Here is a 19,612-nt window from a genome sequence, read left to right as displayed (position 1 = left end):
ATAGTTATCTATCATCGTATGCTCGGATGTCTGCCTGTCCAGTATAGTTATCTATCATCGTATGCTCGGATGTCTGCCTGTCCAGTATAGTTATCTATCATCGTATGCTCGGATGTCTGCCTGTCCAGTATAGTTATCTATCATCGTATGCTCGGATGTCTGCCTGTCCAGTATAGTTATCTATCATCGTATGCTCGGATGTCTGCCTGTCCAGTATAGTTATCTATCATCGTATGCTCGGATGTCTGCCTGTCCAGTATAGTTATCTATCATCGTATGCTCGGATGTCTGCCTGTCCAGTATAGTTATCTATCATCTTATGCTCGGATGTCTGCCTGTCCAGTATAGTTATCTATCATCGTATGCTCGGATGTCTGCCTGTCCAGTATAGTTATCTATCATCTTATGCTCGGATGTCTGCCTGTCCAGTATAGTTATCTATCATCGTATGCTCGGATGTCTGCCTGTCCAGTATAGTTATCTATCATCGTATGCTCGGATGTCTGCCTGTCCAGTATAGTTATCTATCATCGTATGCTCGGATGTCTGCCTGTCCAGTATAGTTATCTATCATCGTATGCTCGGATGTCTGCCTGTCCAGTATAGTTATCTATCATCGTATGCTCGGATGTCTGCCTGTCCAGTATAGTTATCTATCATCGTATGCTCGGATGTCTGCCTGTCCAGTATAGTTATCTATCATCGTATGCTCGGATGTCTGCCGTTATTTATCATCGTATGCTCGGATGTCTGCCGTTATTTATCATCGTATGCTCGGATGTCTGCCGTTATTTATCATCGTATGCTCGGATGTCTGCCGTTATTTATCATCGTATGCTCGGATGTCTGCCGTTATCTATCATCGTATGCTCGGATGTCTGCCGTTATTTATCATCGTATGCTCGGATGTCTGCCGTTATCTATCATCGTATGCTCGGATGTCTGCCGTTATCTATCATCGTATGCTCGGATGTCTGCCGTTATCTATCATCGTATGCTCGGATGTCTGCCGTTATTTATCATCGTATGCTCGGATGTCTGCCGTTATCTATCATCGTATGCTCGGATGTCTGCCGTTATCTATCATCGTATGCTCGGATGTCTGCCTGTCCAGTATAGTTATTAAAATCTTGGAATGAAAATCTCGCTGCTACTACATTTGAACTAACGGAAATTGCAACCGCAAGTTTCAAACCACACATTCAACCACTGTGCTATACAGTCCTTAGCATTCGATTGCTTTTATCATATACCGCATACCGTAGGCACATGCATATGGTGCAAACGTGCACACCAAATGTGCACTTTTGATTATTAACTAATATTACCTTTTGCAATTGTTATTTTCTGAAATTGCTTAAAAAACTATTTTTTTGTTACTATTACCTGTTTTTAATTTGTAATTATTAAATGGGCCATTTCAATTTCAAAAGTGCACTTCTATTTCCAGTTTTTCGTGAAATTCGATAGCTAAATCAGTAAAGGCTAATACTTTTCACCTGAAAGATTGTATTATCTCGAGTAGGAATAGCCTCTACATTCTCTCTCTGTTCGGTCAGACAAAGACAGTTCGATATCTCATTTTTACATTTGTACCAGTATCGAGAGGTACCGGTTATGGTACCTCTCGATACAGGTTATCGTCGTATTCAATGTTTTGATGGATAGCTTCAGCTGGAACAGTAACCTTTTTTATACACACACACACACACACACACTTCTATGCACGAATTATTATTATTAATTCAACATATTCAGGATTTTTATTTTGTTTTCCCAGTTCGTATTAATTGCATCAGCACCAAATCATCTTTTATTGTAATCGTAGCAAAACAGACCTAATTTAGCTATTACTTGCTAATTATTTCACATTTACATTTGAACACACTTATAGTTGCTTTATTTTGTTCCTTAATTTAGTTGACCTGCAAAAAAACCTTTTCCTCTTGATATGTCTGAAAGTTAGAGTTGTTTGACAAAGTTTAAAAACCTCTACAGTTGCTTTATTTTTTCTCTTTATTTAAACTGCACAAAACACTTTTCTCATGATATGTAGTTTCAAAGTTATATGAATGGTAACTGTTGCTATATATTAAACAAAAATAAACTTTTTGTGCAAAGACTCATTACCAGGCAACACCAGGCATTCAGTAGTACTTACTAATTACAAACATGAGCGCTATGATTTGACTTTTCAAACTGCTGATGAGAGTAGAGGAATGTGCTGGTAGACACAAATACAACCCCTGACCTAATCTTGGTATGCAATGAGATCACCTACCCAACGTAACCGTGATATTACTATGACTAGAAAAGTTAGTGAAATTATGTTCAGAGTATTTCAACCATTTTCCGAAGGTTATATGACGTGAACAACAGGAGGTTAGACATACATGTAGCATATGAGCTAGAGCAAAAAGTGTAATAGAGCAGAATTTATTGCTACATATATGCCACCATGAGACATAGTGCTATAGATATACTGTATGAACCATGATTCATGGACAATGAGTCATAGCACATGAACTATAGCAAATGAGTCACAGCACATGAAGCATTCTCCATATATAACTGAACCCGAATCAAAACACGTAATTCATAGTAGACGAGCCAGAGGTAGATCATATACTCCTTCGACATTGCCAATAACCTTCTGAGATAATTGAACCCTCAGTGTGTTTATTGGTTGTAACCAACATGAACGTAGAAGTCATTCACTGAAAATTATGTAATAATATTATGATTGCAATCCATTTTGAAGCTTTTCAAACCCAACGGCTCATAGCTAGTACAGTCATACTTCAACTTACGAGTTTAATGCGTTCCAAGACTGAGCTCGTATGTCAATTTACTCGCATGTTGTGCAATTTATTTATATATAGAACAATTAAATATATATTTATTGGTTTCCATACTCTAAAAAAAGCAAATAAAACACTCAAAACAAGATATTGTAACAGAAAGAACATGTTGGTTATTGTCCTTACGTACTACATGCTTTCAAAAAGCAACAAATAAAAAATAATGCAAGAAAATGTGATTAATTAAAATGTAAAATTAAATATACATACAATAGCAGTTAAAACACTCGTATTTGCCAGGGAGGGAGATATAAGTTATCCTTCGTTACAACATTTGACTTCGATAAATTTGGATTTTATCAAAGTGTTAAAAGACAAACTTAGAAGCAAACCTAAAAGCAAACTTTCATTTTCAACTAAACGTAATTAATATTTCTTCGGCGTTCATAGTTTGAAGTTTCTCGCTGGTTAGCGAGAAATTTTTCCTTTTTTTCGCTTTCACGACTAGCCGGCCATTTTAAGATAAACCTAACTAAGGACGTTTGCCTTTGTCGCCCTTGCAACATGTTGCGATTAGGATGAACACAGGTGTCGTCACAAATGGTTAATGCACGACCACTAGCCAGCTTGTCCAAATGTCTATTAAACAGTTTGGATAAATAGCGCCGGCCTTTTCACATACCATCGTTTCAGTTACGCTGTCACCGGCCAATTGTTTGTCCAATGCCATCAGCGGCCATGAAGATCGCGACACCGTTTAGAAACTATGGTTAGTCCTTTTGTGAACTAAATGCCCTGAATATAATCCTTCTGTTTGTTAATTATGAATTTCTGTATTTCTGTCATATTGCCGAGCTGGCTCAATCACGCATACACATTTCGCATATTTTTCAATATTTTTCCGTTTAATATCAATTGTTATCATTTGCTTTTTCTTTGTATTATCTTTCATTTTACTGGCAAACTTTTGGTCTACGCACAGTACATTTAATTCACATAATTCTGCACAGAAAATCGTGCACAATAACACGGTACAACAGTATAACCTGAGCAGTTGAAAAATACAGAGTGATGCTGTTCTCATAAAACACCTCCGGCATACTTGGCAACTGGCTCAAGTGCTCGTATCTCAAACATGGCTCGTATGTTAGTGCTAAAACTTGCTTAAAAGCTGGCTCGTATCTCAAGTTTCTCGTACGTTGGAGCACTCGTAAGTTGAAGTATCACTGTAGCTGTTATGCGGCTGCTTTTTTATAAAGTCACCATTAACATTCAACTGAGAGTGTAAAATATTCCCCCATATCAGGTTGTGTTAATATACATGACAAACTATCATCAGTTTTATAAGATCACCAAACCAAAATAACATCGTCAAAAGACATTCACATAAAAACTGCAATTGCTAGCAGCAAGGCTATGCCATAAGTCTACTAGACAACCAACCTACATCAAAATTCACTACAACATGATTTCAATGTTTTGGGTAAACCTTGTCAAAACCCTTATGGCTCGGGTCTAAATTCAATACTAACTGCTAGTCAGACTGATGGTCAGGCCATATAAAGTTAATCAAGGTAAGGTAATATAGAGAATGGAGTTGCTCACCCACCTTTATATGATACTTGACTTTGCCAGCATAGTGTTTGATAGTGAATGAACTTTCCTTACGCATGGGCATCTCGTAAAAGTCTGAATTTTTATGATTCTGATGAAACTTCTCTAGTAATGTTTCATTTGTAGCACCAGGAAAACTAGAATGAACCAGAGTGAGAAGGTGCTAGCTAGTCTGCAGCTGGTGTGATAAGAGTCAAATACATGTACATGTAGGTTACTTCAAATATTATAGACTCACTGAAGTGAACATATACTGAGCACATAGTTATGGTAGATGATAAAAAGGTACTGCCAAAGCAAGAATAAACTAAAGAGTCTATCCTATACTAGCACACGTAGCAGCAGCACCTGATAACAGGACAATACGAAGTGGTGTTTAAATCCAAAGGGTCTTTAGCCTGAAAAAGGTAGTTCACTGTTTTGTCTTTAAAATCACCAGCCATTTTGCTTGTTAGTTACTATTAGCACGACCAGAAAGAATTTCAAAAATTTAGACTCTTCAAGGCAATGACCGTAGCGGTATTATTAGCTCGGAAACCAATAATAATGCTTATATGCTGAATTTGGCTTAAGAGGGACAATTCCAATGTGTATTTAATTTGTTAGTGATGAATTTGAGATATGTTAAATTTCAAATTATTTATCCAAAAAAAAACTTTCAACCAGAAAAGATTCTTCTAAAAATATTCTCGATTAACTCGTTCAGAGGCTGTTGACTGCCAAAATAAAATCGTAAAAGCCAATGGCGGTAATAAGATACCTACAGAGACAAGCAGCTTTGTATAGTAATTAGTAGCAACGGATTGACAGGAGTTTTCTCTCCTTACTACTGGTTTATCTAATAAACATACTGCTGTGAACTGTAATAACGGTCTACTTTGCCTACTGAACTACCAAAGTATGAATGTATGATTGTACTGCAGTTTATATACATTGCCTCCCGAGTGAAACATCAATATCAAAAGGACCCACAACTGAGGTGGAGAAAACTGAGATCTGGTAAAATAATTGATGTTTGAAGCAAACCAATCGGAAGGAAGACAGAGGTAGCGACACTTACTTTCCTTCCTCATCTAGGAGGAAGAAGAGCCCACTAGGACGTTTAGCAAACAAGTCGAGGCAGCGTCGGTTATCGATGAAGGAGATATTTTGCCATTCAATCTCTTCACTCCGATATTCCTCCTATAAGCAAGAGGTTCTTGTCAAACCTGCTCTTCCCATCAACTCTCACATACATGTACTTTACCTATGAGCTTACATCTCCGTTTTAAGCATTTACAACATTGCAGTAAACATTTGGAGTTTCCTGATCATAAAATGTTAATTATCCATAGTCCGAGTTCAAGCTTCCACTGGTTTACATAAGGAGAGGTTGTATCGGGATGGATAGCAACCCCAAAACAACATCTGTAGCTCAAATCACAAGCAAACAAGCCTACGCACTAATAGGTAAATATGAAGTTTACAATTCTGAACAAAAGTTCACTAAACTGATAAACAGAACCTGATCACTTAAGCAACAGCGGTTAAAGAAGTAACATTAACAAGCCTCATAGACCAGGCATGAAATTCAAAGTCTTCTGAATGAAAGCTATTATTGATTCATGTCGTACCGAATATGTCCAACACTCGTTATACTTTCAACAAACATGAAAACACATTATGGTTTGAAAAAGCAAAAAGTTGGAGTTATCTCACATCTACATGTACATCGCATGTATGCAATTTTCAAACATACTCAACTAATTCCACTGGAAAGCTATACAAAGGAAAGTGAACATGTTACACTCCTATACATAGTAGTACAGTAATACTTCAACTTACGAGTGCTCCAACGTACGAGAAACTTGAGATATGAGCAAGCTTTAAAGCAAGTTTTAGCACTAACATACGAGCCATGTTTGAGATACGAACACGTGAGTCAGTTGCAAAGTATGCCGGAGGTGTTTTATGAGAACAGCATCACTGTATTTTTCAACTACTCAGGTTATACTTTTGTACCGTGTTTTTATGCGCGCTTTTCAGTGCAAAACTATGTGAATTAAAAGTAATGTGCATAGACCGAAAGTTTGCCAGTAAAATGGAAAATAATGCAAAGAAAAAGCAAATGATAACAATTGATATTAAACGAAAAATTATTAAAAAATATGCGAAATGTGTATGTGTGATTGATCTAGCTCAGCAATATGACAGAAATACATCTACAATTATCAAACAGAAGTATTATATTCAGGGCATTTAGCTCGCAAAAGGACACACCGTAGTTTCTAAACGGCGCAGCGATCTTAACGACCGCTGATGGAGAGACTGCTCAGGCATTGAATAAAAGATAAACAATTGGCCGGTGACAGCGTAACTGAAACGACGCTATTTGAAAAGGCCGGTGCTGTCTATCAAAACTATAAAAATAGACATTCGGACCAGTTGGCTAGTGGTCGAGCATTAAACCTTTGTGACGACACCTGTGTTCGTCCTAATCACAAAATGTTGAAAGGGCAAATGTCCTTAGATAGGTTCATCTTAAAGCGGCCGGCTAGTCGTGAAAACGAAACAAAGGAAAAATTAGCTAACCAGCGAGAAACTTCAAAGTATGAACGCCGAAAAAATTTTAATTACGTTAAGTTAAAAATGAAAGTTTGCTTTTAGATTTGCTTCTAAGTTTGTATTTTAAGACTTTGATAAAATTCAAATTTATCAAAGTCAACTGTTGTAATGAAGGATAACTTATATCTCCCTCTCTGGCAAATGCTAGCGTTAGCTACTATTGTATGTATTTAATTTTACATTTTAATTTATCACATTTTCTTGCATTATTTTTATTTGTTGCTTTTTAAAAGCATGTGGTATGTTAGGACAATAACCAACATGTTCTTTCTGTTACAATATCTTGTTTTGAGTGTTTTATTTGCATTTTTAGAGTATGGAAACCAATCAATATATATTTAATTGTTCTATATATAAATAAATTGCACCAACATGCGAGTAAATTGACATACGAGCTCAGTCTCAGAACGCATTAAGCTCGTAAGTCGAAGTATGACTGTACTTGACACAGTAAACCTCTTCAATCTGTGTCAGCCAGTCAGCTGGAGGTCAGCGTACAGGTGAAAGGAAGTACCTGCTCATATTTGAAGATATGCTGATTAAAATAGTATTGCAGGTGCTCGTTGGCGTAGTTGATGCAGAACTGCTCAAAGCTGTTTTGGCAAAAGTCTTCAAAGCCAAATATGTCGAGGACGCCAATCGAGTTGCTCTATGAACGTAAAAGTAATATGTGAGATAATACAAGGAATTGCACAACCTTGAACATAAATAGTTAATGGTAAAGTAAATAGTACACTTAATTTGTGTGTATATGTATAACTTGTTATTGAAATTATTAATCACAACAAAATTATGTTTTTCTTACATACCGCAATAAAAAAATTGGAAGACAGAAATCACGAATTATTGAGTGAGTTGAACAAATGGGTTTTGAAAATTGGTAACCTAATAGTGGTGCGAAGGAGAAGAGGAGTATTGCGAAGGGGAAAGTTCATAAACTGAAACGTACGATGGTGGATGTTTGTCGTGTGTGGAAGGACAAACATTCTGGGCATAGTTTACACTAGACTTTGAAACATAAAATAAAGAAGCAAATGAAACAATATCAGAGGATCGTCAAGAAGCAAGAGACAGTTCTGGAAATATAGGTTAACCTTTAACCTCAAGTCTTTGAACAGGTACTTTCAGCAGCCTTTTTGTTTTTTTAAATACATTAAATACTATGCAAAACTTCTTTCTTAATAATGGCCATTTGATTAGCCTCATTAATAGCAAATGACCTTTTCAATTGTAGGTATAAGAAAAGCCATTTGCCAAACCAAAGATGCCTTGTTCACTCGGTGACCCATGAAACACTTTATAATGATCAACGTTTAACTAACATCTGGAAGTACCATATTCCTTGGGTTTCCATACTGCTCATAAAATGGAAAGTTAACGGACGAATGCCCACACACGCTAACTACACACACGCCAACTAGACACAGACTACATACACCGCGTAGCGTAGAACAAGCGCTATAAAACAACAGAGTAGGAGTACCTTGCTATCCTTGTGGTCTTGCTTCTGGAAGAGGGCATGATTAATCTGCCAGACTATCCAATCAAATATAGCACCATACAAACACTTGGCCATTGCATCCCGAGCTGATATTGCCTATAACACATGCGGTACAAAGTAGTTAACTGTACATATACATATAACAATAGCATCTGTCTGGATGTACAGTGATTCAAAATCCTAATGGAGAAGGCTCATAGGCGAGTTAACCCGTCTCCATGGTAACGCATGATGGAAATGTATCGCCAAAGTTTTTTTTTAAAGTCATGGTGTCGGGATTAACAAAAATGAATTGATGCATCTTACAAACCATTCAGAAAACAAATATACTTATATTTGTTCAAAATTCACAAAGAAAGACCCCATTTATTGTATATCCCATTGATGCCTAAAAACAAAGATAAATGCATGAAGTAACACCTCTATGCCACAACGGTTTGAAGTGTAACGCGTTATTTTCAGCTATATTGAGTTGAGAGGATAACTCCACAAGAACGACTAACTTCATTGTGGCCTTGTTGTTGAGAAGCGATTGGTCCGTATATTGTCTGATCAGATTATCTAATATGCCGACCTTTCTAAACATCAAAATTTCATACTATAATAATAATTAATAAGAGGCTTTATAATAGAAGTCAATGGCTGTGCAATGAAAGACCTCTCTAACCAAATCACATCAGTTACCAAATTTAGCTTATCAGAATTAGTTCCACTATTACCTTCATTTGACTATAAGCCACTATTCGTTTCCACTATTCGTTTCAGCGGATGAAAAGTAGTGAATTAACAAGATTTCCATAATTGATAAACAAAACAATTCCTAACTGTCAAGTGGGTTAAAGAACATGTTATGTTAGAAGAGGAAAAGTTGGGGAGTTTTATATTAACTCTTTTCTACTCTGCTGGCACTAAAACTCCCAATTCTTAGTAAGTTACTACTAATTATTACCGCTATGATCATGCTGGTTGCAACACTTGCTATTAAATCAACTTGTTTTAGTGTAACCCTTCATCTTAAATCCTCAACAAGCATAAACAGAAACACGTATAATCAACCACAAGCAGGTAATATAATTGAAAACTAGGTAGCGAGTTCCACTGATATTGCCTGAGAAAGAGCATCCATGTGCTCCTATTATAAATGTATTCACATCCAATGAGGCAATTATCTTTGTCAAATCTAGAGGATTGCAACTTACATCTTCCAACTTGTACCTTACGACCATCGTCTCCCCGCCAGCTATCGTTCTCTTGGAAGTGAGGGCCTCGAGAAACGCTTCTTCCTTGACATCGAGCAGCTTGCAGATCCTTGATACAAGCTCAAGGTTCTTTACCTGCACCGCATCATCGTAGTGATATGTGTGCTTCTGCAACAGAAGGTCAAGGTCAACAACCAATCGCTTCAAGAAACCAATTTACTTCAGCACGTTTGGTTTAGTAAACAAAAATGAAGGTGAAGGTCTTTGGCTGCACAGCTGCAGCTAGTTTTGATAAGCCTCGTGTCTGATCTATCAGGGGCTGGATGTTGTGGGTGCAAAGGCAATCGAATGCCAACCCTATAAATTCTGACTTGTGGAGTTGCCGTTAGGAGAGTATGCATCGAACTTTATCATCGTAGAGCTTTTCACAATAAATACCAACAAATGTTGTTACAAGTTAAAATATCAGAACAACAATTACTAGCAAGAGGAGCAGCTAGAAGATATGCTCCACAGTGACATGTCATGAATAACACTGCATGGCAAAGCATGAACAACTATTAACAAATGCATTGGCAGTACATGAACAAACACCGACTAATGCACTGGCAACGCGGGAAATAATATTTGCAATCAGATGTGTAACGCAGCGCTATTGAGCTGTCGCTAGGACTCAAAGGGTAACATAACTCCCACTAAAAACAACTCACCTTGATAAATTCGACATTGCTAAGAAGAAGTATAGCCGAAATGACGGCAAATATTCTCTTTTGTAGATCCGGTTTGAAACCAACAATCTTCATCGAGCTTGTCAATCTTTCAAATTCATCTACTTCATTCTCTCCAGGATTTGTGTAGCAACCACTCTGCCATTAAATGGAACGTGCAATCATGCAGGAAATGCAGCTTTTTACACGTGAACACACAAAGTCATAAATGAATAAAAATCTAAAGGAAGAACTTCTACACAATATCAAAAGCGATGGCCATAAACAAACTAGAGGTCGTGCAGCATTCCCTTAAAGGAAATAATGCAAAAATTTTAAGAATCAACGCAATCTCATGTTAGTTATGACTGAAATAATGTGGAATTTGTTTCCTTTTCATCGACGATACAGAAAGTAAACACCGTTCTATATCCATCTTTGCAGTAGCCAGCTAAGTACTTAAAAAAAAGTGAAAATTTAATTATATTCGAGTCAATGCAGACACACTGTAACTAGCCTAGCGCCAAAGAGAAATCAATTAAAAACCATCCTATTTAAATACATACAAGGATTTAGCATTATTCAAAAGCGATATGATAGCTGATGGAGTGTTTTTGTATCCTTTAAAAACATAGGATATACAATGTATGTAACCAAATATCAAAACTTGACCATTATTTCACAAATCACTTTAAATATTTTCCCTAGGAATTGCCTTCTCTTCGAACCCAGAACTACACAAAGAGATTAAGTAGAAGTAATAGAAAAGAACAATAGATAGCTGCGTGGTCTATTGTTAACATTTTGAGATTTTGACTAGCAAAAGGATTTGCGCGTTGAACTAACAACAACAAAAACATAGAATAAGGTATTTGTGGCGGAGGGGGAGAGGCGCAATGAGCTTCTCTCCTTTTGATGAGCCAAGGCTACTATGAAATAGGTTCATGAGACCCACTTGCAAGTGGAGTTGTAATAGACGAGAGAGCGTGTATGTCTCATCACTGAACATAAATACTATAGTAAATTCCATTACATTACGCATCACATCGCTTCCAATGACATGACTAGACAGCATTCGTATCTTCTTGTCAAACCTTTTCATCAGGCTAAAGATGTTAATATTTGGTAGCTATTATAACAAATTTATGCTAAATGCTTCATCAGATCTACTATGTTTTAATGCCTTCAAGGTGAAAAGAAGCAGTACCCTATAATAGACTATATGTTCCCCTCTTGACCTACATGTACATCGTATTAATCACATGTTCACCTCATGACCTACATGTACATCGTATTGATCATATGTTCCCCTCTTGACCTACATGTACATCGTATTAATCATATGTTCCCCTCTTGACCATGTACATCATATTAATCATATCTTCACCTCTTGACCTACATGTACATCGTATTGATCATATGTTCACCTCTTGACCTACATGTACATCGTATTGATCATATGTTCCCCTCTTGACCTACATGTACATCGTATTAATCATATGTTCACCTCTTGACCTACATGTACATCGCATTGATCATATGTTCACCTCTTGTGCTACATGTACATCGTATTGATCATATGTTCACCTCATGACCCACATGTACATTGTATTACTCATATGTCCACCTCTTGACCTTGACCTACATGTACAATCTTACTGTATTTCACTTAAGGCTTAGTAAAGTATTGTTTAGTTAGAATAATAGTAAACAGCTCACTTCTTGAAACAACTTATTAAGTTATGTTCCAGCATCCTAAATACCACAAAACACTAATCTTCCATTCGGTTTAAAATGTATTTCGGAATCGTGAAAAATTTATAAAACTTTTTTTAGCGCAGAAGTGCTTTCAACTTATAACAACCGATTAGGGTGTATACAAGCCATTTAAATGTAAGCGCACTGCGACTGCAGCCTTTATGACAAAGTTTAGTATCCACAAGTTGTAAAATATACAAATGACTTTCATAAATAAAAACTTACACGGTTACATTAAAAATGCAGGAAAATTAATCTATAACAATTTCTAGAAAGTGGCTATACTTCTATATGACATCAAACCTGTTCCTCGATTATACAAATAATTGTAGCGAATAATAAATGAGCGGCAAGACTTTCCTCATTATTTGAGAGTGGTAGAAAGACTATATATTATAAAGACTATATATTATATAAAGACTATATATTATAAATGAAAGAGAACACCCGAGGCAAACTTTGTGAAACTTATTTGATCAGGTTCTGGGTGTTCTCGGATGTTTTAAGATGAATGAAAGCATCTTCAAGAACCTGTAAGCTGGTACCTGGTACCTGGTCAGTGTAAGCTGACAAATGAATAGAAAACATTTAAACTTTACGTATAGAGCGATCGTAAAAAAAACTGATAATTGAATTTCACTATTATTTTGTGAATAACATTAAATCATTGCCAAGACAGATAAAATACTACTCTTACTTATATGACTTCTGATCATTTTTAATATTATCATGATTTCTATGAGTTTGCAGACTTAAAAAGTCAAGTATTCTAGCGATGTATGGGTGAAGTTTGTCTCTCAAGGTCAAACCAAGGGCTAGTTGTACTAAACATTATCGGTGGTCATATGAATGTATCAATTAAGTAAATGGTCTGCGCATACGGCAAGACAAAGATCGTTGCTCTGAAAATAGATTACGGTTGGTTGAAACATTTAGAACCTCTGGACTAGCATTTTGTAAAAAAAGACGCAGAATTATTTTTTGTCAGCAAAAAAAAGGCGTTTCAACCGACTTGAAATGTGGTGTTTCTACATAAAAGACTCTGAATATAACACTCAGGTGTTAAGAGATTGTTCCAGCTGAAAATGGCCTAACAGGACCTTAACCCACTCAGGACTGTTCCCGAATACCTCGGGAAGAGTTGTGCTCTCCAGGGCCCATTCCCGAAGTACTCGGGTTAAACTTTGATTTGCTCTATTGCTTAGCTGTTTAAGTACATCGGTTTTATTCATTCACCAAACGAAGTTTAAGAGTCTGGGCATCATTTTGATACCAAATATGTGATTGGACAAAAAAGTTTTAACTAACAAATTATGTGATAGATATCAACTGTTTTGGAAATTTGATGATCGCCATTTTGGAAAAGGTTTATCCGAACGATGGCAAAATTTTTAAGTGAATTAGATGCGGCAATCAGCTCAGGGGAAGAAAATAGCAACAAAAGTAATGTTCAAGAAGAAAATGAGAATTTTCTGATGGAAGAAGGTAAGTTTCATGTGGCTATTTATAGAATTTTACCGAAAAAAAAACGATAAAAAGCCGAAATTTTTCTTGTGAATTTCTAACAAACTTTATTCTAACAGTGTAAGATATGGATTTTTTTCATGATACACATGATTATAACATTTTCAATCCAATAAAATTTAGATCTTTTTGCAGCATGAACTCATCACTCTATTACCCCACAATAAAGAATAGTTTTATGATTTCCTTGTAGAACTACAAGATAATAAAAATTTCTTATTTCATTTATATCCAATTGTTCAACCCACAATTAGTCAAGCGTATAGTTCTCAACCTCAACATCTACTATAAACTAGCCCTAACCACTAGGCTCTAATATTGGTCGATAGGGGACACTTACCACAGTAATCATCTTCATGACTTTTTGTGTTTATATTTACAGTATCAAAAAATATTTGCAATTTGTATTACCAATTGTTAGCTGCAGTAGACTACTTATTTTCAATTTGTTATCAGGTATTTACCCTGAAAAGCTACTAAAGCACAATTTTTTTAGGCTGTATCATATTTGCTACATGAAGGTGAAGACAGTCAAGGGCTTGTGAGTGATGACGCCGTTGATGATGAGCCTAGGGCTTCAACACCAATATCTGATGAATACTGCATCAACTAACTTATAATGGCAGCAAATATACATGTGTAGTTGGCATCAAATAACTCTCAGTGTCATAATTTTTTAATGAACACACCCTTATTATACATGTATATATTGTTTCGTTTTCATGCATATTCATTTTTACTGTATTTTTTACAATATATTTCACTGTATTTTTACACATATTTTTTTTGCTGGTAATTCATTGTCTGTTAGCTGGTAACTTGAGTATTTTTTATGCATAATATATTCATAATAACCTCTGCAATGCATTTCAATATAAATTAACAAATTGTTTGATTATATAATTGATAAAACTGTCAGTGACGTAGTGTTGGTTAGAAGCTAGTAACACTTGTTCTATTGCTCGGAATTGAGAAATCTTTTTTTTATTTGCTGCTGATAAAGTTTGCTATCAATCTAACATAGGTCCAACAATTTCAGTATCAAAAAACTGCTTGTGAGCTGCTACGAAACATAAAAAACAATTTTGATAAAAAAAAAGTTCACAGAATTATTAGGAATTGTGGTCAGTAGAATTTGTAAAGGTGCACAAAAATTTATATCACATTGTAGCCTGGAATGTCTTTGTTAAGCTGCAAAAAACAAATCAAGATTATTTTAAAAAGAACTCTAGTTATACACAATTTTGTGTAGCTCTATTTTAATTGTAAGGCTAGTGAAAAATTAATTAGGCTGGGGGAGCAGTCAACCAATAACTAATTAGTCCTGAATGGGTTAAAGTCCAATTTCACCAGCAAGTAGCAAAATTTTCATAAAAAAACTGAATGTTTTCATCGGATCTAATATTAATAGAATGTGCTAACAAGGTGAAAATGTGTTCAAGAGCATTTTCAGAGTGTAATCAGAGCTGTATCGACAGATACGTTTGCATAGCTCGACCATTTGTTTAGTACTTGAATCAACTAATCAAATATGACCAGGAATGTAGTTGGTTTCGCCACATATTCTTTTCAAAGATGCAGCTTGCTTATTTTACTTAGTAGAAAACTAGTTTTCGGTGTGGGTAGCGACGGAACTGGGCAGATACAAAGACCTTATTCTACATAGTTTGCTTGACATAGTTACCGTAGACCGGTAGAATTGGTAGTCGGTACTAAGATGTTTACACAGCATTTAGAGGAAGCTAATATGACAAGTTTTTAATTTCCCTTGTTTGAGGCATTTGAGACATTGATAACAATGTATCTGTAGCTGAATTTAAAATTTTATTTTAGAAAAACATCAGCAAATACAAAATAAAATATATGCCAATAAAGCCACGTAAGACTAGACTTTTATTGCAATAGCCGATGCGAATACGAAAGATGGAGACAGGCTGTATCACGCATTACATTAGTTTGGGTAAGTCCGGGCATGTTTTTTTACCGCGATCAATTTTTTCGATTTTAATCTTCAAATATCTTGACAATGAGATCGCCTAACGCAACAAACAACATATCAACTTATAGACAAAAAAATATACTTTCTTTTAAAATCAACTCAAATTTGACGCAATTACATCTTCAAAAGCTCACATGATGTACATACTATCACTGAATTGAGCAGAGAGTAAACCTAAACCTTGCCGCTGTACTATTTGGATATTCAGCCAGTTTTATTGTACGGTGTAACCTCTACATATGATTATAAATCATTCTGAGATCTACATAGCCACTAAAGCAGTTGTACGTTGGATCAATGTTGCCACATAAAAATATAGTGTCATTCACCTAATTCTTTCCACAGTGAAAACATAACAAAGATCATTATGGAATGTTAGCGATACTTACGTATAAAAATAAGAAACTAAAAAACTATTAATTTATAACTATAGAATTAATCAATGAAAAGGGCTTTGAATTGTTCCAATAAAATGGAGACAAGCAAAGGAAAATATAGTCGTAGTGATGTAAGAGACAGCCAGGGTGTAGGTAGTGATAGAGATAGCAAGTTACCGTAAGTCACTCTGTGTAAGTCAAGTTACCGTAATGTTGGTATTATGTTTATGGTGATCACTCTGATATATTAATATTTACGTTTCTTTATCAAGTTCCATCATCAGCCTCTTACATTCACGTGTAAATCCATGATGCTTCTAGACATTTACAACACCTCACCATTGTGAACATTTACATACAACAGGCACAGCGTACAAATATTTGCTCATATGTTGTTATGTTAAGGTTGCCTTGAGTCATGGACCTTGCACTTTATTCCGAGTCATCTAGTTTTGATGAAAGTGAACTGGGACATAAAACCATCCAATCTTAAGCCTGTATAGCCGCACTCTGTCAACCTTTAAATAAAGGAGTGCTGACACACACCTGGTTAAGATAGTGATACTCCTTGGCATCGAGGAGAAAGAGTTCTCTTGATAGGTCATCAGGAGCACCGCTGAGCAGGTAATAGAAGACGTGATAGTTCCTGTCAAGGGGAGGATAATGACCAATCAGGCAGTGATTAGAACAGATAATACTTAAAATAAACAAGATAGAAATGCCATGAGTCATATCTCGGGGCACAGGAAGGCTTATATCTCCATGGACAATAGAGAGATAAGAGTGAAAGACAATACAGTCAAAGGTTGATTATTCCAAAACGCGAGATATAGCCAATTATATTACATCACCTAAAATACATTGTTAGCCTTGCCAAGGATTGGGCTAAGGCTAAGTAAGTAGGCACTGTACAAGTAGAAATACTGTATACAGGCTGATGTTGCATTATGATCATATCCGCACTAAAGGTAAAAGCACAATAAATCTTGTGAATGTTTTCTTCATGATACTCCAGATAAAATAATATAAACACCGTGCTTTTCATTGTTATTCATTTCTCTCATTCTAATTGGTTTCAAGAGCATCAATGTCTCCTAAGTTCAGAGGTTAAGAAGGAACACCTTCATTTAAAAACTGCAAAAGAGGGATGACTCTCTTTCAATATAACGATTACTATGATTGTAATGATAGCTGTTTCTGCACACTTACCAAATCCTAAACCTACTTGTAAATACTTCCTTAAACGCAAGCTTAGCCAGCTTTAAGCGATTCATGGATATTCAAACTTGTTTATACAATGGCAGATAAAATGTAGCAAATTCTAGTGGCAGCCATTTGCCATTACTGAGATATTAAAAAGTTTGTAATAAATCATGATAAAAATTAAATGTTGATATTTTTGTTAAAAATAATGCTAATATAATATAAATTTTATTTCCTGTGTTTCCCAAACAGAAAATGAATGCTAGTAAATTAAACAAAGAGAAATATGATAGGTTATTTTTAATCAAATTGCTGCACGAATACATGAACGAAAAGTTTCAAACAAGTTCATGCCCTGTTAAGCATATTGAAAGGCCTATTTTTGAAGTAAAATATATGTTTAAAAATATCTTTAACTAAAGTGACTACTCTCGTTCCTAAAGTCGAAGAAATTGTAACAGTTGTGTGTAACAACGAAGATCAAGTGAATTTGATATCACTTTGTATGAAATATCATAAATACTACTGCGGAGCATATTTAAAAGGGAAAACCATGGTTGTTCGTGAACAAACAACCACACTAGGTAGGCCTAGCAGTATTTCCAATTGGTTATGGTATGAGAATAATCATACAAAAATGGAAATCGATCATATTGGACTTCAATCAATTATTTGGTGAATACAGTCAAACATGGATAACTCGAACTTCACGGGACCGAGCGAAAGTGTTCGAATTATCAGAGCGTTCAAGTTATCAGAGCACTGTCACAAGTCCATGTATTTACTTCTTTATTAGTAGATACATGCACATATACAAACTATAATATAAATCAAAAGCTCTAATGGCTTGTTTCAAATTAAATGCTTCTAATGTAAAGCTTAAAACGTTTTTATCAAAAAGTATAGATTTTTCTATCCCTTGAGATTGGTTTGTTGTTTGAGGTGATGTTATTGCCAGGACGTTTTTTAGATTGACATTGGCAAAACTTGATTGTTGTTGAAATGCTAAAAAAAATACATCTTTTTCTTTTGAGCGTTTTACCCACGATCAATTTTGCCAATTTTTCTTTAAGTTTATGCAAAGATTACCTGACTTTACCTTGCTTCCGAAGGGCGATCGCTAAGCGGATGTTTGGTATAAATCAAATTTCACCAAACCTTTAGAAAAGTCGTTGACAAAAATATTTTTCCGATGGTGGTAATAATGACGCTTATGAATTACGGAAAGTTGAGGTTTACCTCTATGGCTTGGAATAAAGTGATTTTCTAAAGCGATAACAACCGTTTCGGTAGTCGTTGGGCAAAAAACAGTTCGAGTTAACAGTGTTGAGTCCGAGTTATCTATAGCAATTTATCACTACGTGGGAACGGACCAAAAAAACCGTTCGAATTAACCATGTGTTCGAGCTATCCGAGGGCGAGTTATCCATGTTTGACTGTACCTGGTCAGCAAATAATTATAAACTGTCCTAAATGATCAGCCTCGCTGATATCTAGCAGGACCAGCCGTTTATCGACTGGTGTACAAACAGCAGGACCAGCCGTTTATCGACTGGTGTACAAATAGCAGGACCAGCCGTTTGTCGACTGGTGTACAAATAGCAGGACCAGCCGTTTATTGACTGGTGTACAAACAGCTTGATATTTATTAAGATTGGTCGAGTCTCCTGACTATAAGCAAGTCATAAAATATTACAAACTGTTCACAGACCAAACGAAATGCATCGCCGCAGCCTTTGGAGGCAACTTGCTTATGTTGGAAATGAATAGAATTGAACCAAGATCGTCATAATCAATTATTTTAGCCAATAACAGTCCACCAGTTTGATCTTTACCGATGTAGACCAACAGGTTTATTTAGAAACAACACATCGGCAATACATTCCCGATGCATTGGCTACGCAATAGACATATTTTGTCAGAGTAGGTATACACGTATTTAGCAACGCATACATAGCTGATACGGCGTATGGCAATGTATGTAGATATAGTAACATACCTTTCATTAGTAGCCTGAGAGACAATCCTAGATTTCTCCAGTAGATATTTTTCAACACTAGCACTGTAACAGGACAAATAGAATATAAGGCTGATGAAAGCAGCACCACTGCGTAGACTAGTGTTGGGCCGGTATCTAATTTAGTGCCGGATCGGATATCCTTGCACATTTTTATCGGTTTTCCCGGTATCGGTATCCTCGGTATTTACCATCATCGGTATCCTTTGCCAACTAAGAAAGTTCGGTATTGTCGGTACTATTGTTCGGTATGTAGTTATCAGTGTGTCTTTAAATGGTTTAAACTTTAAATCATAACTGTCTCGAAC

At 35.9% G+C, this 19,612-nt stretch overlaps 1 protein-coding gene across 6 annotated transcripts in view; it reads right to left on the bottom strand.

Annotated features, from left to right (window-relative positions):
- Positions 1-19,612, bottom strand: part of LOC137392310 (unconventional myosin-IXb-like) — a 119,468-nt gene that overhangs the window by 68,847 nt on the left and 31,009 nt on the right. For all 6 annotated transcript variants that reach the window (XM_068078983.1, XM_068078982.1, XM_068078988.1 and 3 more), the window contains exons 7-14: positions 19,287-19,349; positions 16,631-16,730; positions 10,430-10,585; positions 9,720-9,887; positions 8,503-8,616; positions 7,534-7,668; positions 5,476-5,597; positions 4,411-4,552 (exon numbers count right to left, since the gene is read on the bottom strand). In XM_068078983.1, coding sequence (XP_067935084.1) covers positions 4,411-4,552; positions 5,476-5,597; positions 7,534-7,668; positions 8,503-8,616; positions 9,720-9,887; positions 10,430-10,585; positions 16,631-16,730; positions 19,287-19,349 — 1,000 coding nt within the window. The remainder of the gene's footprint in view (positions 1-4,410; positions 4,553-5,475; positions 5,598-7,533; positions 7,669-8,502; positions 8,617-9,719; positions 9,888-10,429; positions 10,586-16,630; positions 16,731-19,286; positions 19,350-19,612) is intronic.

This window comes from Watersipora subatra, chromosome 3 (genome assembly GCF_963576615.1).
Source record: "Watersipora subatra chromosome 3, tzWatSuba1.1, whole genome shotgun sequence".
In the NCBI taxonomy this organism is placed as follows: Eukaryota; Metazoa; Bryozoa; class Gymnolaemata; order Cheilostomatida; family Watersiporidae; genus Watersipora; species Watersipora subatra.
Note: the sequence above shows the minus strand (reverse complement) of the source record. Positions and strands in the feature narration are given on the sequence as shown.